General features: G+C 38.9%; 1 protein-coding gene across 2 annotated transcripts in view; it reads right to left on the bottom strand.

Moving 5' to 3' along the window:
- Positions 1-21380, bottom strand: part of mov10b.2 (Mov10 RNA helicase b, tandem duplicate 2) — a 52396-nt gene extending 31016 nt beyond the window's left edge. Inside the window, exons 1-6 of one of the 2 annotated variants that reach the window (XM_077223046.1) lie at positions 20923-21380; positions 20414-20513; positions 1513-1712; positions 1184-1422; positions 326-575; positions 84-218 (exon numbers count right to left, since the gene is read on the bottom strand). In XM_077223046.1, coding sequence (XP_077079161.1) covers positions 84-218; positions 326-575; positions 1184-1422; positions 1513-1712; positions 20414-20513; positions 20923-21062 — 1064 coding nt within the window. In that variant the 5' untranslated portion in view covers positions 21063-21380. The remainder of the gene's footprint in view (positions 1-83; positions 219-325; positions 576-1183; positions 1423-1512; positions 1713-20413; positions 20514-20922) is intronic. The other variant, XM_077223047.1, reaches the window with a different exon arrangement.
- Positions 21381-22225: the final 845 nt, after the last annotated feature.

The following is a 22225-nucleotide window of genomic DNA, read 5'->3' as shown; positions in this document are numbered from 1 at the left end:
GCTTTTACTATACATGCCATTCAGGGTCTAGTAACATCTCAGATCAACTATAAAAGGCACAATTGGAGCTAAAGATCACTCACTTTTGTTCCTGGAGCTGTGTTCTGAGACTCGGGAAAGAACAGTTGACTTTCAGGACCTCAACTAAGTCAGAGATGTAAGAAGGAAGATGGTAAGGCTCCAGTGGCAGCACAAATTTCAAAAAGCTTTGGGTAGAACTGCAAAAGAGAGAAAAAAACAAGCAAATGATTGATTTCTGTACAAATAAACACAGGGGAAAAAAGAAAGTGTATACAATTCCTAAAAAGAGGGATTTTTGTCTCACCTCTCAGGTGGAAAACCCTCATCTATGTTGCACCTCATTGGCTCATAAGTCTCAAGCCTTTGATGTCTAAATGGTGCTGTAGGACCCAGTAGTGCTGTAAGCTCAGACCTGAACTCGGCCTCAATGAAGCGCACAATGTGGAAAGGACGGGTGGCGACCTGGGTATTTTCCTTAAACTCAAATGCCAGAATGGTTGAATGAACTCCCATATCATCTGATTTGAATTTCAAGGTCACCTCATACTTTTCACCTTTAAAAAATGAGAGAGAGAGAGAGCGAGAGAGAGAGAGGTTGGGTTCAAACCTGTTCAAATCTCTTTAGCACCACATCCCCACCCATCATAGGCACGTGTGGCAACTGCTGCACCAAAAACATTTTCATACATTTCTAATATATCAAATTAAATGCTGTGTCTGAAATCATATAGTAGACACTACATATAATACATTCTATATAGTAAGAAAGTGTGTAGTATGAATGTTAATCTGGATGTACTACATCCACCATGCGTTCTGACTGTAATGTGATCTATGGCGTCAGTTTAGTTGCTTCTGTGCCATTCACAAATCCTCTTCCGTGGCCTCACGGGATAGTAAAGTGCACATTAGATGCACACTTCAGAATCTTGCCGGACATCAAGGTACTTTTTGCCTACTGTTTTATGAATATATGAATTGTGACATACTACTCAGCTCACATACTGTTTTTTGCCTACTATACTATATACTATTGCCTACTATGGAAGTATTCGGAAGCAGGAAAAGTCACAGACTAGCAAGCTACAGTATCACATGTACCCCATCAAAAAACACCAACACCAGATTCTCTTGTATTGCTGTATGGTTTGGTTGCACTCACTTGGTTCCAGACGGAGTGGATTGTTGCGTGTGACTTTGCTGCTGTCTTCCAGAGTGAAACACTGCATCCAGTGAAGAGCAGTGTAGTAAGTGAAATACACAGCCTCTTGACCCGTGTTCTCCACAAACAGCTTCAGCTCATAAACTTCTGCCCGCTCCACACACAACTGGATCTTGCCATCCTCTATTTGCAGCTCTGAGAACAACCGCACCCCATGCTTATCAGCTATAAACACAGACCTGGGAAGGAAAGAGCAGCAACACTGTTTTGATATGTTGATATATTTTCAGAGGTTGGTTTCTATCCACTGTTCAAAGAGGCTAGTTCACCTCTCTGTACTGTTCAGTCGGCGTAGGATGTCTTTTGCCAGTTTTCTCCTGCCTCTGACTCCACTCTCTGGCCCTGGCACTGATGGTGGGTCAGAACCCTGCGCACTAGCGGGTGGCGGTGAGCTACCATTACTCGAAGGGGCTTGGTTTTGCTGTCTGTGATGGGGTCTGTCCCATTGATCATGTGGCCTTGTTCGGACCTAGAAATGCCACAATAGCGTTGTCAGTCTTTGGCCAGTCCCAGTAACGCATTACATTGTAACAGGGCTCAACAGTTATGATATAACAATAACAGTATTTTATTTTTATTTTTTTGGCAGGTCCAGTGTTTTTATTTATTTATTACTATCTGAACTATCTGATCATATTTAATTGCAGGGTTATAAATTCCCCAAATTCGATAAGCCATTAATCACAATTTCATGTTGGTCATGACCATGCTATGTGCTGTCTTGATTTACTCTTCTTTTTTTTTTGTCTGCACTACCACCTTTTTTCATAAAAATGAATTTGCTTGAGTAATAAATTGCAGTGCTAGCACATCCTAGCATATGGCAGTTGTCTTGAATTGATGCAAGACACTGAAATGATGCTGTTTTATGAAAGTATGGCATAATAATCTGAAAATGGCACCTATTGTATAGTAAGAGGCAAATAACAATACAGAAACAATTAAAGGGTAGGCTCGCTAAAAAAAGGTTTTAAAATAAGCTGTGGCATATTTTTTTTTTTTTTTAAATCACCAACCAGACAAAGTCAAAATTTGACCCAAAACTGCATAGAGTTGCAAAACATCTGCTGCATGTAGAGCAGTGGTCTCAAACTCAATTCCTGGATAGGGTTGGGGGGAAAATCGATTCTTAAATGCACCGCAATGCGGACGTGGACGATTCTGAATCGTTTCACAAATGTCAAAAATCGATTTAAAAAAAATTTTTTTTTAGATATATATCTATAACGTAATATTGACGGAACGCAAAAGAAGGAACTCTGATGTGCGGAAGTGCTGTGCCCGGACCGTCTGTGGCGTGTGCACATAACAGAGACGCAATGGTTGAGCGCGAAATCCAAACACCCTCCTCGTTAAAAGCTGACATGTGGAAATATTTTGGCTTCTATGAAGTTGAAGGGGGAAAGGAGCTGGACAAGAGCCACACTAGTTGTAAGCTTTGTAGAATGAAACTGAAATATTTCGGAAACACGACAAATATGAGAAGCCATATGACGCGTTTCCACCCAGAGAAGGAAAAACACTCGGATGTACGTTGTTATATTATTAATTTACTACAAGTATGCTGCTAGTTCAGGCACACATTTATTTTCCTGTTGGTTCTTTGCAAAGTAATAAAATATATTGTACGTCGTTAATTCTTTATGGGTCATTACTTTGTACTTTTAAAGCAAAGTATTTATATTCACACACACACACACAAAAAGATTCAGATAATCGATAAAGCATCGAATTGCAGCCCTCTGAATCGTAATCGAATCGAATCATGAGGTGCCTAGAGATTCCCACCCCTATTCCTGGAGGGCCACAGCTCTGCACAGTTTAGCTCCAACCAGCTCAAACTCACACCTGCAAGGAAGTTTCTAGCAATCCTGAAAGCGATTTTTTTTTTTTTTTTGCAGGGTGGTAGGGGTAGAATCATTAATATTCATTGGGGAACTCATCCGCAATTGGTTTGCTGTCACACGTCACTCAGATTGACATGGCAGGTCAAGACGGTGTTCCCGCAAAGATACAGAAGTTTGCGAAGTTCGTGAGCGGTCTCCGCACAAATCTCCCGGATTTGGACAACCAAATGTTGACAGGTATGCCTTACCTTCGTGAAAGTGTCTGTTGTCACGAAGGAGACGATGTCTGTTTTCTCTATCACATCTCATTAGAGATGCATCACGGCGAGCCAATCAGGGACGAGTACCCCAATGAATATTAATTAGTCTTCCCCTACCACCCTGCAAAAAAAAAATGTGCATCCTGAAAACCTTTATTAGCTGGATCAGGTGTGTTTGATTTGGGTTGGAGCAAAACTGTGCAGAGCTCTGGCCCTCGAGGCATTGAGTTTGAGACCACTGATGTAGAGAGTCCTCATAATAGTAATCCTATACTTTGTTCATCAATAGTATCATTTTGGTCATTTTTACATGGTATTGTTACAACTTCTCGTATATCAGAAATTTGCCAGAACTGATTTACTGGGATCCTTTTTCACACATGATATCTAAACGGTAATTACCCTTAATTAATGTAAAAACGGCAAGGGCCCTTATGAAAAAGAAGTTTATTCAAGTGTGCTGTTAGTATACTTCTTTTAAACTAAAAATAAGAAAGTATACTTTATACTTTCAGTCTATACTTTTTCAGTTTTTATGTACTTCTCAGAAATATACTTTATGTACTTCTCAGAAATATACTTCAAATTGCACTTAAGTGTACTTGACTTATACTGACAGAAAAGTCTATTTGGCCTATACTTGTTGATCGAGATATACTTAAAAGTATAATTAAGTATTCTAAGTATTCTTGGCTTGTACTCGTGTTTACTATTTTGACTGAGTAGCTTACTAAATACTTTTTTAAAAACATAATATTACATATTATAAACTATCATTGTTCAAGTTTATATAGTAACAAGCTTCCAGGTTGAATAGCTTATAGAGTAAATAAAATAAGCATGGAACTGACCCTGATCTTGTACACAGCGATAATAATCCCTTACGAAAAATAAGTTTATTCAAGTGTTCTAGTAGTATAATTCTTTTCAACTAAAAATAAGAAAGCATACTTTCAGTCTACATTTTATATACAACCCCAAATCAGAAAAAGACATTTTGTAAAATGCAATGAAATCAAGAATCTGTTATTTGTTCATTCTTTTTAACTGACAAAAGTACAAAGAAATGTTTTCCAATGTTTTCACTGACCAACATAATTGTATTTTGTAAATATGAACACATTTTGATTTTGATGGCTGCAACACACCCCAAAAAAGTTGGGACAGAGATATGTTTACCACTGTGTCACATCACCTTTCCTCTTAATTACACTTTTTAATCATTTGGGAGTTGAGGATACTAATTGTAGGAGTTTTGCTAGTGGAATATTTGCCAAATCTTGTCTGATACAAGACAGGCGCTCAACAGTCTGTGGTCGTCGTTGCCTGATTCTCCTTTTCATGATGGATCATACATTTTCTATAAGAGACATAATTTCCACTACACGAGAGTAGATGTTAAAACTTCATGCTGATTTGTACCCGGCTTTCGCCAAGATAAGCACCAACTAAGACGTAGCTTTACAGTAACCTATGCTTCTCCATCCATTTACGCTTTCCAAATGGTGATGTGAATCTCCTTCTGTCTGGTGTTAATAGTGTATTTGCACAAACAAAGGGTGCAACCACAATGCGGTCCCCTCATGACAACCGTCTGGATTGAGCAGAGTAGGGGACATCTCTAGGGTCTTCAAGTGGGCAAGTCTCCTCAGTGCTTCGTCGACTAGCCCACGACACCTCAAGAGGGCTCGACAGTGACTCTGGCGTCCCAGAGTTACCCCCCTTCGTCCCCCACTCAACTCAGCCCAGCTTACTGACCTTTACGTCCCCCCTGCTGCTGAGGATGCTCCTTTGACCTAACCACAATCTCTCACAACCTCTCCACAACCCGACCATATGCGCCAACCCGTTTGACTAAGGCTGTCGAGCCCCACTGCGGACGTTAAAGCAGTCAGCACAATATCTGTCCAAACACTAATCCTCATTCAAGCAAAATACACAGGAACGTAATAACTGTAATTACTATGCAAACTATACAAATAAACCAACAGGCTCATCAAATTTTCAAGAATTTTTCGAAACCGTAGCATGGCGGCCTGTACACAGCCAGCCAGACTCTTTCCATCTCAACCACAGCCAGTTGCTGCTCCCCTCTGCTGCTTCAGATAAGTTCTTTACTGTGTGGCGCAACTCTTGGCCACTGAATCCGACGTCTATGAGGAACCGGGTTGTGGAGTGTGCCACAAATCCTCGACAACCCACTTCCACTGGATAAACCCGGACTCTCCATCCTCGCTGTTCTGCTTCAGTGGCCAGCTGAGCATACCGCAGTTTCTTCCTCTCCTATGCCTCATCTACAACATCCTCCCATGACACTGTTAACTCTATCAGTTGAACAATGCATGCTGATCCAGACCACAAAACAATATCTGGTCGGAGGTTAGTGGTGGCACTCTCAGCTGGAAAAATAAGCCGTTGATCAAGATCAGCCAGCATTTTCCAGTCCCTAGCAGCTTCCAGTTGTCCTGAGCGAGAATTGGTTTTAACATCTTTTCTTGGTGGTTACTCGCCTGGGCGGAGGAATATTGTCTTCGGTTTGTAATGTTTTGCTAGAACAGGTGGCACCTTATTGGTCATGTTACGCTTGTCTTCCAATGCTAAACCCAAACATCGGAGTACTTGGTCATGGCGCCAAGTAAACCGACCTTGGCTAAGAGCCACAATTACATCCTGTCAAAATGTGCCTTAATGTGACAGGTGATGAACACAAAGGACAAGAGGAATCCTCTCCTACCCAGAGGTTTAGGTTCTGTGGTGATGGGAGAACATCATATGTTGACCTGATAAGGAAACTGATCCTACTCTCTTCCATTGACCAAAGGTCTTGCCAGCCCATCTTGCGTTGTTCCACACTCTCCCATCTCAACCACTCTCCCTGCTTGGCCTGGGAAATGGCCTTTATACACCTCATCCTCTCCTCCTGCTTTCGCACCTCATTGACTACGAGCTTCCTCCTTTGAGCTGGGGCTGCCTTGTGCCATTTAGGAGGAGCTAAACTGAGCCCAAAACCCCCTCTTCCATGCTGTACCTGCCCCACGATATCACCAATTTGAAGGGCAGCCTTTGCCTCTTCCACAGATTTCTTTGCTGACCACTTTCTACCAGTTTTTAACACAGGTGCTGCCTCCCTTACACATTTGTCGCGTGACTCTACTAAGGTCATTTCCAGTCTGACCTTGGCGCACTTAAACTCCTCGGTTAAAGCAGAGACTGGCAGCTGCAATATTCCTTTACTATAAAGTCCCACTCTGCTGAGGCAGCGTGGAACTCCCAACCATTTCCTGATATATGAACTTATTAACGCTTCCAGCTTATCCACTGTTGTCAAAGAAACCTCGTACACAGTCAGTGGCCACAGCAACCTCGGCAGTACACCAAACTGAAAGCACCAGAGTTTTAGTTTCCCTGGTAGAGCGCAGCTGTTTATACTCTTCAACCCTTCCACTGCTTGTCGTCTAACTTCTCCCACTCGAACTGTGTCCTTTAGATCCCCATCGTACCACCTCCCAAGACTCTTCACTGGCTTCTCAGAAACGGTTGGTATTGCCTCACCATTAATGAAGAATGTTTTATCTAACACCTTGCCTTTAATTGTCGAGATGCTCCTTGATTTAGAGGGCTTAAATTGAATTCGTGCCCATTCAATGTTATCGGTTAACTTACCCAATAACCGATTAGTGCAGGCTACTGTTGTAGTCATGGTTGTCATGTCATCCATGTATGTTCTGATTGGTGGTAGTCGCATCCCAGAAGCCAAGCGTGGTCCTCCTACTACCCATTTTGATGCCCTAATGATTACTTCCATTGCCATGGTAAAAGCCAGTGGGGACATTGTGCATCCTGCCATTATTCCAACCTCTAAGCATTGCCATGTAGTGCTGAATTCTGGAGTTGAGAAACTAAATTGCAAATCTCCAAAATAGGCTTTCACTAAATTTGTTTACGACAAAAAACAAATGCTGCCCAAAGAAGCTCATGTGATACTGAACCATATGCATTAGCCAAATCCAGGAATGTCACATTGAGCTCCTTCCTCTCCTTCTTAGCTGATTGAATTCGTTGCCAGATAACATTGATGTGTTCTAAGCATCCTGAGAACCCTGCAATTGCCGCTTTTTGAACTGAAGTGTCAATGAAGCCATTCTTTAATAGATAGGTTGACAATCTCTGAGCAATAATGCTGAAGAAAATCTTACATTCAACGTTTAATAGTGAAATAGGACGAAACTGACTGATACTTGTAGCATCTTTTTCTTTAGGTATAAAGACTCCACCTGCTCGGCGCCATGCTCTAGGTATAACCTGCTTTTCCCATGCCACTTTTATCAATTTCCCCAGAATTCGTAGAACTCCTGTAGCACTCTTGTACACTCTGTGCAGAACTCCATTAAGCCCTGGAGATAATGAAGCCCTTGCCTTTCTCACAGCCTGCTCTATCTCTTTCCACTTAGGTGCACAAACCTCCATTTGGTATTCTGGTGAATTGATGGGTGGGATGTCTGACGGAATTGAGATAGGCTCGTGCATTTTTGCATCTGTATGCGTTTCCTCCAAATATCTCTCTAGCTCAACCCTAGATGCTTTTAAAGTGCCATTCTTTTCACTGGTGAATAACTTCTTTACGAATTTGAATAGGTCTTTATAGAAATTAGCCCTCGCACGCTCCTTCTTTTTGTAGCGTTTCCGTAGGCGCTCAGCTCTGCATAATGTTGCAAGCTTATCTTTAATGGCCCATTGTAAGAGATTGAGTCCCTCCCTCTGACCTTGTTCTGCTCTTTTCCAATGCTTCCTCAGCTGCCTCCTTTCTCTAACTAACCCTTCAATTTTCTGCTACCGTCTAGACATTCCAGGAGTAGTTTGTACCTTTTCCTTCCTTTTTTCCACACCAAACCTCTCACTTCCATATGAGTAAATGATGTCCCCAAATTTATCCAGCTTCTTTTCAACTGTACCAGTTAATCTTTCCAATGCAAAGCATAGATCTGTGTTTACCGTGTCCCATGCAGTTTTCTCACAAGCTCTTGGCCATCTAACTCCAGGCCTATGCCCGTTGAGGTTCTTTTCTCTCTTTTGCTGGTTAACCTGACCAGGTTCACAAGTATCAATGTGTTCATCACTAACTGTGCAAACCCTCCTGTCCTCTATGACAGGGGTGCTGATATCCTGCGAGCTGTGGTTTGCTTCCTGTCGCTGGATTTCATTCGACTGACTTGACTGACTTCGTAAGAAGTACTGATCAATGCGAGGCCCTTGTCCCTTCTCTCTCAAGCATTTCATTTTCCCTTGATGAATATGCAAACCCCCGACCGTTGTCGCATGCTCCAGCCACAGACACAAGCTTGGAATTCAATGACTTTGATGACTGCAGAACCTGAACTAGTCTTTTGTGAATTACTCTCCATAATCATATCCGTTTCCATTCCAAAGTCGTTAACCATGTTGTCCAACATTGAGTCATCTTCCGCCCCCGCTCTCACAGACTCTATTCACTATTCACCACAGTCACTGGACGTATCCAGATTTTCATGATTTCCATTACACAAGAGTAGATGTTAAAACTTCATGCTGATTTGTACTCGGCTTTCGCCAAGACATATCTGGACTCCAGTAAACAGGCAGGCACATCCCTTCTATTGTGCAGAGTGTCTAGAAACCACTCAGTTTTAGCATGTGCAGAATGAGGCCTGGCATTGTCTTGCTTCCCAGGAAAGATGTCATCTTGATGGCAGTTTATGTCTGTGTACAATCCAAATATATGCCTCCATGTCAATGGTACATTCACAATAATGCAAGTTACCAATACCATTTGCAATGATGCACCTCAATACCAGGAACAGATGTTTGCTTTTGCATCTGTCGCTGGTGAAAATCTGGTTGGTCCCTTTCGTCTTTGGGAATGAGAACTCAATGTCTATTTTCTCCCAAAAACAAGCGGAAACATGGACTCATCTGACCACAGCACGCATTTCCACTTTCTTCTAGACCATCTGAGATGAGCTCAGGCCCAGAGAACTCGCCGGCATCTCCACATAGAACTGATGTAAAGCTTTCTCCTTGCGTAACAGAGATTCAAGTGGCATTTCTCAATGCAGAGTCAGACTGTGTTCAGTGAAAATGTTTTTCCAAATTACTCCTGAGCACATGTAGCTGGGTCAAAGACGAAAAGGGGGTTTCAAGCTTAAAAAAAATAAAAGTGTAAAACTTCTTTAAGTTCAGTCTTTTTCACATACATTAGAATATGTCCTGTTTAAATTGATATTTTTCTGAGGAAAAAAAATTACTACCGTACATTTTTACTGTGATTTTACAGAAGACACCCACTAAAATGTCATTCAGTGTAACAATATTTTTATGCAAAAAAATCTTATCAGACATTTTTAGAAAAACTATAATTTGATAACATATTATAGCACTCTATTTAAAGATCACAGTGCAGCCCCCAAATACTAATTATACTGTATGTCATTTTAAATCTTTATCCTTTGCCAATATCCTTTAAACCATTAGATGTTGCCCATTTGTCAGCAAGAAGTTTTTGTAAGGAATTGAAAATCAATTAAAATCTAATAAAATTTAGTAGGAGCTAGGGTTGGGCGGTATTTCGGTAATATCGTATACCGCGGGGTCTTAAAATAGCAACGGAATCAGTTTCAATACCGTCATTACCGGCACTTATATATAATAAATAAATATAATTTATTCAATGCCTAAAAATGCTTATGTAGTTGTCATCAAGTGACAGTGTGGAGGAGAGAGAGAGAGAAGGGAGAGGCGGTAAATACTGACTAGGCAATTTGTAAATGTTGCAATAAAAAAGGTGACCGCGAGAGATGGAAACACCTCTAACCTAATGTCGCATCTCCGAAACAACCACCCACTCAGTGCTGCGAGGATGCATTTTGCCCCGAGTTCATTAAATAAGCGCATTCGTTTATATTTGTTAAAATATTATAATGTTATTTTTTTTTTACGTTGATAATGAAAACTGAACAGCACGAGTAAGATGGGATGCATCGGGAGTCAGACATTGACCACTTAATTAAGTTTCATTTTGTAAAAGGCCTTTCTTTAAAGTGAATTTCGTTTTGTATAAATTGTATCCTAATTTTTTTTTTTTTTACCAACCAATAATAAATAAGAATCAAATATAGCAGACAACATAATCATGACATGATCGTTCGCTGGCGCGCCGCGGTCACTTGCATTGAAATCTCATCATAAATTAACCGAAACTCACATGTATGTCTCACAGACATGACAGATATCTAAATAAAGCTTGAAATTTCATTAAACGAAACAATTCAAAATGAAAAGAAATAGGCCACTCGCTGATTATTTAATCCATGATGTGCATTTCTCTCTATGCGCGTTCTATACGGAAATGGCGATCATCAAATTAAACGAAACTATTCCAAACGAAAAGAAATCGGCTAGCCTACTCTCTGAATATTTAATACATGATGTGAATTTCTCTCTATCGTTCACTATGGAGATGGCGATTCGTCAATTTCTTTAAACGAAACAATTCAAAAGGAAAAGAAATATAGGCAGCATACTCTCTGATTAATCCAGGATGTGCATTTCTCTCTATACGCGCGTTCACCACGGAGATATCAATCGTCAATTTCTTTAAACGAAACAATTCAAAACGAAAAGAAAAAGGCTAGCCTATACCTTCTGATTATGTAATCCATGATGTGCATTTCTCTCTATATATGCGCGTTCACTAGGTGATGGCGATCGTCAGCTTAATCTTTGCAGCACTGACAGAAAAGTTGTATTAATAAAAATCAATGGACGCGTGTCACCGGATTTACAAATGCACTTCTTGCTTGTTGCTTGTTAATTTAATTTAAATGAATTAATAAAATGAATACAATTGTCATAATTAAAATAATTTAATATTATTAATTTTCCCATTTTTGCTCATTTATAAATAGTATTTATATCTACCACCCCCTCAGCACCTGGGTTAAACAATTATTTGGCGCCACCATATTATAACGGCCCACGTATTAAAAATAGTCGAGTCTAAATAGGGCTACGGCTCATATTACATTTAATGCCGTCAACAGGGATCAGACACAACGTGCACGGGTTGGCCTTGATTTTTTTTTGTGTGTTTTTTTATGCCCGATCTGGTATTCAGTTTCTGAACGGTGTAGACACAAGCCAACAGTTTGGTGACGCTGTCTGAGCCTTATGTCATAATTTTTAATTAGTCACGGTAATACCGTATACCCCGGTAAAATAGGGAGGAGGTTTGACGGTATCAAAATTTGGATACCGCCCAAGCCTAGACTAGGAGCACATATTTTTTTACATAATTTAAAAAGTACAGCTCAGCATAAGTATATTGTTTAATTTTTACATAAATACATCTGTTACACCGAATGACCATGGTTTGTTACTCTGAATGACATTTTGACAAAAATGGAGAAAATATTGTCATTGTTCCCATTATTGTAATGTTTTGAATATTATTCTGTATCATTAAATTCCTGAGCAAATGACAGAAGCAGATGCTGAGAAGAATAACCATTTTATTCCACAATGCATATCATATTCATGTAAAAATGAAATGAACTGGTGGTAATACTGTATAATCAGTATCTCATTTCATTGAGAACTAGGAACTTGAAGGACACACACTTTAGAGGGATAGTTCACCCAAAACTGAAAATTAGCCCATGATTTACTCTCCTCAAGTCATCCTAGGTGTGTATGACACTCTTCTTTCAGACGAACACAATCAAGTCAAGTCAAGTCAAGTCAAATATATTTATATAGCGCTTTTCACAATACAGATTGTATCAAAGCTGCTTCACAGTATCAATCAAAACAACTTAATGTTTGTTTATTACTGGAAAAAAGACATCCAAGTTTGGTAGAGCTGATCAATGGTATGATTGGTTAATTAATTTGAATATCCCCAACTGAGCAAGCCAAAGGCAACAGTGGCAAGGAACCGAAAAACTCCATCCAGTGACCTAATGGTGTCCTAACACCCCATCAGGTGACCCAATGGAGAAAAAAAACCTTGGGAGAACCCAGGCTCAGTCGGGGGCCAGTTCTCCTCTGGCGTTTATGAACTAGAGGCCGAATTTACAGTAACTGTAAGATAAAAAATTTATATGAATGCCTGGCTAAATAGATGCGTCTTCAGTCTAGTTTTAAACTGGGAGAGCGAGTCTGAGCAACGAACAATATCAGGAAGGCTATTCCAGAGCTTCGGAGCTAAATGTGAAAATGCTCTGCCTCCTTTGGTGGATCTGGATATCCTAGGAATGACCAGAAACCTCGAATCTAGTGATCTTAAAGAGCGCGATGGATTGTAAGGCGATAGAAGATCCGTTAAATAGACTGGAGCTAAACCATTTAGAGCTTTATAAGTCAAAAGCAATACCTTGTAATTAATACGGAACTTTATAGGTAACCAATGAAGTGATGATAAAATCGGTGTTATATGATCATATTTTCTTAATCTAGTAAGAACTCTAGCGGCTGCATTTTGGACTAACTGTAGCTTGTTTATTGAAGATGCAGGACAACCAGCTAATAAAGCATTACAGTAATCTAGTCTCGAGGTCATGAATGCATGAACTAACTTTTCTGCATCAGAGACTGATAGCATATTACGTAGCTTAGCAATGTTTCTAAGGTGGAAAAAGGCTGTTTTTGTAACATATGAAATATGCTTTTCAAAAGACAGGTTGCAGTCTAATGTAACACCCAGGTCTTTTACTGTAGCGGATAGAGTAACAGGGCATCCTACTATGTTAAAGTCGTGCTGTGAAAGGTTTTGTGGACGGTTTTTAGAACCGATAAGTATTACCTCTGTCTTGTCTGGATTTAATAAAAGAAAATTATGCGTCATCCAATCTTTTATATCTTTAACACAATCTGTCAATTTGGATAATTTAGCGTATTCATCTGGCCGTGAGGAAATATATATTTGAGTGTCATCAGCATAACAATGTAAACTAATTCCATGTTTCCTTAGAATATTACCAAGTGGCAGCATATATATTGAGAATAATAAAGGGCCTAACACAGATCCCTGCGGCACTCCATAGTTTGCCGAAGTTATAATCGATTTTTCTCCATTTAAGTAGACGAAATGGTAGCGGTCAGATAAGTATGACCTGAACCAGCTTAATGCTTGTCCTTGAACACCAGTGTAATTTTGTAGTCGATCTAAGAGTATTGTGTGATCTATAGTATCGAACGCAGCACTAAGATCAAGTAAAACTAGTACTGAGATACAGCCTTGGTCCGAAGCTAAAAGTAAATCATTTGTGATTCTAACAAGCGCAGTTTCAGTGCTATGATGTGGCCTGAATCCAGACTGAAACTTTTCATAGATGTCGTTTTCTTGCAAGAAAGAGCCGAGTTGAGCGGACACAACTTTTTCTAATATTTTTGACATAAATGGAAGATTCGAAATGGGTCTGTAATTTGCTAGGTTATTTGGATCTAATTGTGGTTTCTTAATAAGAGGTTTTATAACTGCCAGCTTGAACGTTCTTGGAACATGACCTAAAGATAAAGATGAGTTAATAATATTGAGAAGAGGCTCTTCCACTACAGGTAACACTTCTTTCAGTAGTTCAGTTGGTATAGGATCTAATAAACATGTTGTTGTTTTAGATGAAGTGATAAGTTTATTTAACTCTTTTTGTTCTATGGTTGTAAAGCATTGTAATTGTTCTTGCGGGGTGATAATTGCGGCCGAATTATAAGGCGCGAGCAAAGATCGAACGTTTACGATTTTGATTCTGATGCTTTCAATTTTCTCGGTGAAGAAGTTCATGAAATCATTACTACTAAACTGTAACGAGGTATTTTGTTCAGACGACGTCTGTTTATTTGTTAGTCTAGCGACGGTATTAAATAAAAACCTTGGATTATTTCGGTTGTTTTCTATTAATTTGCTGAGGTGTTCAGCCCTGGCCGTTTTAAGTGCCTTTTTATAAAGTGACATACTGTCTTTCCACGCGATTCTAAAGACCTCTAAATTAGTTTTTTTCCATTTACGCTCTAAATTACGGGTTTCTCTCTTTAAAACATACGTAGTATTATTGTACCATGGTGCTATACTTTTTTCTCTGACCTTTTTTAATCTAATGGGTGCAACAATATCCAATGTTCTAGAGAGAATGTTGCTCATAGTGCTAGTTAGTTCGTCTAATTCATCTGTTTGTTTGGGTTCAGGCAGCAGCTGAGACAGATCAGATAAGCTATTTGAGAAATGATCTATGGTGGATGGACGAATTGTTCTACCTGGTCGATAACGTGGCGCAGCATGACATATTACAGCAGTGCGTAATATGCAAGTTACCAAGTAGTGGTCAGTGACATCATCACTTTGTGGAATGATATCTATATCGGTTGGATCGGTTCCATATGATATAATTAAATCGAGTGTATGATTAAGACGATGAGTTGGTCCGGTGACGTTTTGCTTGACCCCGAAGGAGTTTAATAAATCTGTAAACGCAGCCCCTAACGCATCATTTAAATTATCTACGTGTATGTTAAAATCTCCAACAATTAATGCTTTATCGACGTTGACCAAAAGATCTGATAGAAAGTCAGCAAACTCTTTTAGGAAATTGGCGTAAGGCCCTGGAGGTCTATATACGGTAGCCAATGCTAGAGATAATAGGGATTTTTTTCTTACATCTAAGAGCGTAACATTTAGCACAAGCACTTCAAACGAATTAAACCTATGACGAGTTTTCTGAGTAACATTAAGGATATCTCTGTAGATTGTTGCAACACCGCCGCCACGACCGATCAGACGGGGCTCATGCTTATAACAGTATCCTGGCGGAGTAGACTCATTTAGACCGAAATAATCATTTGGTTTAAGCCAGGTTTCAGTAAGGCACAGAACATCGAAATTATTATCTGTGACCATTTCATTTACAATAACCGCCTTAGGTGTGAGCGATCTAATGTTTAGAAGACCTAGCTTTAGAAATTGTTTTTGTTCACTAATAGCGAGATTTTTTGTTTTAATAACAATTAGATTTTTTCTAGATCCTGCAGTAGATTTATTATTTGATCTTAGTAAACGAGGAATAGACACAGTTTCTATGCAATGTTCTACACTAGTATTAATATCAATTAAATTGGTGCAGTAGAGACTGTGATTTGGATTTTTGGTTACTAGTCAAATGGTATTTAACATCTTGGAGATGTTATCCGACAGAAGATCTGCCCCGATTCTACTTGGGTGTAAGCCATCAGCGCGGAAGAGCCTTGGTCGCTCCCAAAACAGATTCCAATTATTTACAAAAATCAATTTCTGCTCATTGCACCATGACAATAACCATTCATTTAGCGCGAATAATCTACTGAACTTTTCATGCCCTCGTCGGTACGTAGGAAGCGGTCCAGACACAATAATCGATGTTTCAGGCGATGTGCTGCGTACCGTATCGATAAGGCTCCTGAAGTCTTTCTTCAGAACCTCCGTCTGTCGCAGCCTAGTGTCGTTAGCTCCCGCATGCAGCACAACAGCTCCGACGCGCTCGTCACCGTTCAAGATCTCAGTTACCCGCGCAGTGATATCGAGAACACGAGCACCAGGAAAGCAGTGACTGTGCACCTTACTTTTACCTAACGTAGCGTGGACGTGTCGGACGGTGGAATCGCCGATGATCACAGCATCGCGTTCCGTTTCGCGAAGAGGGGAGAAGCGGTTCTGAGTGGAGATCTCGAAAACCGGGAGGGGCGAAAAGATTCTTGTCCTGGCTCGCGGCTTCCGCGGAACCACCCAGGCTTCGTGGTGGTGTGTTGGAGCCGGAGTGAATGAAATCATGGCTGATCGTGACCTGGACGCTCGGGACCAATGCTGAGAAACGCACGGAGTAGACGAGGTCAGCGTCAGCGGGTTACTAACGTTAATCACTGATCCGTGTGCATCAGCGCGTGATGTTTCAAGAGCTAAACGTTAGAGTTATATTCTATAGTTATAATCAGAGTTATATTAAAAAATGTCCTGGCTCTTCCAAGCTTTATAATGGCAGTGAATGGCTGTTTATGATTTGAAGTCCATAAAAAACATTCATCCATCATAAAAGTGCATCTATTCATGATTAAAGTGCTTCACATGGCTCTGCGGGGGTTAATAAAGGCCTTCTGAAGCGAAGCGATGTGTTCGTGTAAGAAAAATATCCATATTTAAAACTTTATCGACTGCTTCCGACAGACTTACTTTCGACTTACGTTAAAAGAGTAACCCTTGACGACGTATGACGTAAATGTAGGAGTAGTGTAAGCTTTGACGGATCCTGTGGATCAAACAAACCGGGCTGGGAAACAACCTCGAGCTCCTCCCACATTTCTCTTTAAAAATTCTAGTATTAGACTCTTATTCTTGACTAGTGTTTTGTTTTGCTCTATCCTCTACGCTTCCCCGTTCGCCATTGTGTTGTGCGTCAGGTAGTGTTACTCTTCCGCCGTAAATCGATGCGTACGGCCATCTGTCGGAAGCTAATTATTTTAGTCGATAAAGTTGATATGGATATTTTTCTTACACGCACGCATCACTTCACTTTAGAAGGCCTTTATTAACCCCCGAAGAGCCATGTGGAGCACTTTTATGATGGATAGATGTACTTTTAAAACATAAACGGCCATTCACTGCCATTATAAAGCTTGGAAGAGCCAGGACATTTTTTAATATAACTCTGTGTATTCATCTGCAAGAAGAAAGTTAGATACACCTAGGATTGCATGAGGGTGAGTAAATCATGGGCTAATTTTCAGTTTTGGGTGAACTATCCCTTTAACAATTGTGAAACAAACTGGTGGTAATATAATCAATGTCTCTCATTTCATCGAGAACACACACACACACACACACACACACACACACACACACACACACACACACACACACACACACACACACACACACACACACACACACACACACACACACACACACACACACACACAGAGAGAGACCTGCCTAGTTGATAATTTTCTCCCAGTCTGCTGTAGTGAGTTTTGACTTGCTCAGGGTTAATGGCTCAGGTTCAGACACTATTGCCTTCACACTTTAGGCCTAGGCTTTGACACAAATTTCCCGATTTGATTAGATTTCAAATCAAATCAACTGAAGTTGATTAAAATCAACAGAAAACAGCATAGACAGAAAGATCAATTAACAAATCAGTACTGGTTCTTCAAAATGAGAATCGATTAAAATCGAGAAATCTATCTTTTTAACCCAGCCCTATTATTTTGACATTGCAATACTCAATATTTTTCTTGTCTCCTTGCTAAAAGCGCTGCCCTAGCTACTGGGTCTGCATTAACTATCTGCCGGTGCCTACTAACACTTTCTTTGTTTGTGGGCATCTAAAATAAATCACTAACACATAAAAAAAAGACAAAAAGACATTAAAACATTACAATTTATAAAGATTAATATTTTCTTATAGAGCTAAACATCTCTCATTTATCTGAAATATAAATAAAATGCTAAAAATGTTATCTAAACAGTGGCACTGTCATTCAGTGTAATGGATGACACTGTGGTGTAACAGACAATTTGCATTACACAGAATGACAAAACATTACACTGAATGACGAAACTTCTACTTAAGCTAATATTGCAGGCTAACAACCAGCCACCTATATCAAACAGTGAACTTGACCAGAAAGGTTAATCATAATTATTTACAACATCTACTTATTTTTCAAAAACTCTAACAATAAAAGTGTTTTTTTGGCATTTCACTGAATGACAAGTGTTTTTGTTACTCAAGTTACAACTATGAAAAGATGAAATTATCACATATTTAAGAGCAATAAACTAAATTCCCTGAATCTTGTGACAATATTATGTATGGAAGATGATGAAAGGCATAAATGCTTTGCAATCTTGCATTGAGAAATGTGATTTTTTTTAATTGTTTGACAATTCTTTCAAGATATTTGGCACAAAATGATGATCCATGACCCATCTTTGCTTAAAAAGACTGAGAGGCACTTTTACACCCAAACACGATACCCTTAACTATTACCAATTCACCTGCTCATTGCGGACTGTTTCAAAAGAGTTGGATAATCTAATTTGGATAATCTTTTCACTTTTATTTGGTCTCTGTTCCAACTTTTTTGGGGTGTGTTACAGCCATCAAAATCAAAATTTGTTCATATTTACAAAATACAATTATGTTGGTCAGTGAAAACATTGGAAAACGTTTCTTTGTACTTTTGGCAGCTAATAAAATGTTAAATAGAATGAACAAATCACAGATTCTTGATTTTATTGCATTTTACAAAATGTCCCAACTCTTTTTGATTTGAGGTTTGTACGTCTCAGAAATATACTTAAAATTACACTTCAGAATACTTGACTTATACTGAGAGAAAAGTCCAAGTATATTTCGCCTATACTTGTACTCAATATTTTGATCGAGATATACTTAAAAGTATAACTAAGTATTCAAAGTACCCTTGGCTTGTAGTTGTGTTAACTCTTTTGATTGAGTAGCCTATTAAAGATACTTTTTTTACATAGTTTTTCATATACAGTCTTATGAAACTTACATTGTTTGAAAATATTGATTAAAATATTGATATAAAACAGATGTTTCTAATTCTGCGTATCTGAATTTTTGTGTAGGCTAGTCCATTGGTAGTGTACATAGGAATTTATTTTAATTCTACTTTAGTCTTTCCCCACCATTGACTGAATTTTCCAGCTATCCATGTTTTCACTGTTATACGGTAAGGGACGCTATGACACATCTTCTAGTACAGAATCTCCAGAACAAAACACAGGAGAAGAAGAAGCTGAAACAAGAAGGTTGTTCACTCAAACGTAAAATAACGTGATCATCAAACATTAAACAGTGTGTAAATCAAAACTGCTTAATGTTTCCAAATGAAATGAAGCGTTACCAATGAAGAGAAAACGACTGTGAAGCTTTGGGATTTTTCGACTCGATCTACTCCATCTGTGTTTTGATCATCGTTCTGAATCTGATCAAGGCGTAAAGTTAGTCTTTGACAAAAATTTGTTTTTTTTTCCAACTTTTTTGTTTAAAATTTGCCTTTCTTTATGAAACTTACCAAAATTCAAGTGTTGATAAAAAATAATGGATGAAGCTAATAAAATGTTTTTAAAATTAAAGTACAGTTAAAGGTATTTTTCAAGTATAAAAAATGACATTTGAAAATTGTAGTATAGGCCTTCTGCAAGTGCAAAAATAATATATAAATAGTAAACTATAAGTATAATGTTAAGTTCACTTAAAGAAAACATGTAGTATAAAACTACTAAACAAGTAGTTTACTGAGAGAACACTAAAAGAAACCGTGCAAGTATACTTACAGTATAACACTACTAAACTAGTAGTTTACTGAGAGTACACTAAAAGAGCAAAAAGAATATATAATTAGTAAACTACAAGTATGATGTTAAGTTCACTTAAAGAAAACGTGTAGTAAAAAACTACTGTACTAGTATAGTAGTGACATTAGTAGGCCTATAGGCCTACTACATAATTATACTTAAAAATATACTTGAACGTTACTTAAGTATACTTCATAAAATGAACTTGAAGTATACTTCTTTTTCGTAAATGACTCAGTTTTAATGTGCGTCTGATTAAAGGAGTGTACCATCAGCTGATCAAGATAATACTGAATCAATTAACTCTGATCAAAGGTTGCAGTTTGATGAAAATAAAACTCTTCCGGCTTCAAATTCAGATACATTTGTTTTGCTTTCCAAAAACTATTCATCTTAGCATTACCGTAACAAACTATTTAGGCTACATAAACCGCATGTAGGCTAATCATGAGAAGATCATTTTTTTCAAAGAGTAGACACGTCGAGGCTGTTTCTGTTTGTGTAGTATATATATACTTATATAGGCTATATGGTTATTTTGGTTATAACAAAAAAAAAACAAAAAAAAGCCTATACAGAACTACAAGCATACTGCCATTGACATCAGAAATCCCTCTTAATGGACATCAACGTTATAGTTACAAACTGTCAGCCACTGGTAAATAAAAAAGAGGTTTCTTACATTCCGGTTAAAGTAAACATCTGATCTGGTGACGCGCGCTTTTCTGCACATTCTCATTGCATAGAGAACTGAAGAGAAGTTTGGGTCTCTGACTCCATCCCTGTGGATAAAAAATTGTTAAATTAATATGTATGTGTGTTCTCATAATTGCCTCATAATATCGTTGTGTCCACTCGTTTTGTTAATCGTCACTAATTTCGGTCATTTTATTTTCACGGTTTTGACTCAATTTTCAGTAGATTAAAGTAAATCAGTAAAGTCAGAGTCAACACTGCAGGTTGAAACTTTGATTTTACACGAATAAATAAAGAATTTAAACGTGTAATTTAACTTCTGAAGAAAGAAAAAGTTGTCTTCATTGTTTACACGTATGCTATCCTATGCACTTCCACTTTAAACAAATGTCTGAATGAAATGCAAATATCAATAATTTCAGTGTACGTACGTGGAATACTTAATAGCCTATAAGCAATAAATAAAATAAATAAATAAAAACGTCAAATGATTACCTGTCTCGGAACTCTTCATTGTAGGCTGTTTTGAGAGTGGTTCTATCAGTAATGGCTCTCCTGTTGCTTTCCACCAGCCACTCTATAAAGTCCAATCCAACTGCACGCAAATCAGCTTTAGAAAGCTTTCTCTGTACCATGATTCTTGCCGTTGGTACCGTGAGCTCTGTGGTAATAGCCTACAGTAAACGTCAGTTATGATCCACACTCTTACTGTCTATGTCCACACTGGCTTTAAAATGAAAGCACAGCTGTTTCTGAGGAAGCAGTAAGAACAGAGGAAACGAAACTTAAGATCTATTACGGTAGGTTTGTTCTTCTACAATGAAAACGTCACATATAGTCTACGTCGTTTACTTCTGTTAAATACAGCCCCCCCCCCCCCAATGAAATGTCCAAAGCGCTATAGGAACATATGAAAGGAGTAAAAAGGCACATTATAAGACACTCAGGTGCTCGGAGAGGTTAAAGTGCGCTCTCTGATGGTCAGAGGGAGCAGGTGCTCCAAATATAGCCTACGCAAATTCTTGAAAAGTCTTGCAGTTGCATATGGAGCTTATAATAGGCTATGACAAAATGAGTTGAATTGTGTAGGCCTAAATTTGAATTATTGACAAGTGTAATCTAACGAAATGTTAGCCTGGCAAGCCAGACCTACATCAAGATGTCTGATGTAGGTCCCAAACTCCCAATTGGCATACCTCAATCCGAAGGGCGGGATAAACGGTTGTCTTTCAAATTCCCTCTGCACGCAATATGATAGCGCTACAACCAACCAAAGCAACGAATAGCTGTGGCTGAGTGAGTCCCATCATCATTCGTTTTTCCACCAGGAGCTATTGATATATTAAACTTTTGCTGTATCCTGTCGTCAAAACGCCAAACACATCTTCCTTTTTTAAGAATGACTTAGGTGACGTTCTCTTAACTCCAAATCATCCAGAGTCGCGGCCAAAGCCGATTTGAAAGACGTCGCTGTTCGCCAGCAGCATCTTCTTTGTTTTCAAGTAGCTTCAAATCACCTATGGAAATCACGCGGAACCGTCACAACTCTGCCGTGATTATGTAAAGCCCGCCCAACAACTCTATACACGATGTGATTGGCCTGACCAGTTGGTTTTTCCAGCTCGAATGACAACGAAGAGTTGCTAGACCACACTTTGCTGCAAAATAATTTTTGCTGCCGCTATAGGGTGCGTCTAGATTTCTAGGCTAACGAAATGTAATAGTATGTGGAATTTTAAATTGGCTAGTTCTGAATTTGATTTCTTTAAGGGTAACTAAACACTAAAACAACTTTTTT

Source organism: Siphateles boraxobius, unplaced genomic scaffold, assembly GCF_051911475.1.
Source record: "Siphateles boraxobius isolate OS27281-9 unplaced genomic scaffold, OSU_SipBor_1 9, whole genome shotgun sequence".
NCBI lineage: Eukaryota > Metazoa > Chordata > Actinopteri > Cypriniformes > Leuciscidae > Siphateles > Siphateles boraxobius.
This window is presented reverse-complemented; position numbering and strand designations above follow the sequence as displayed.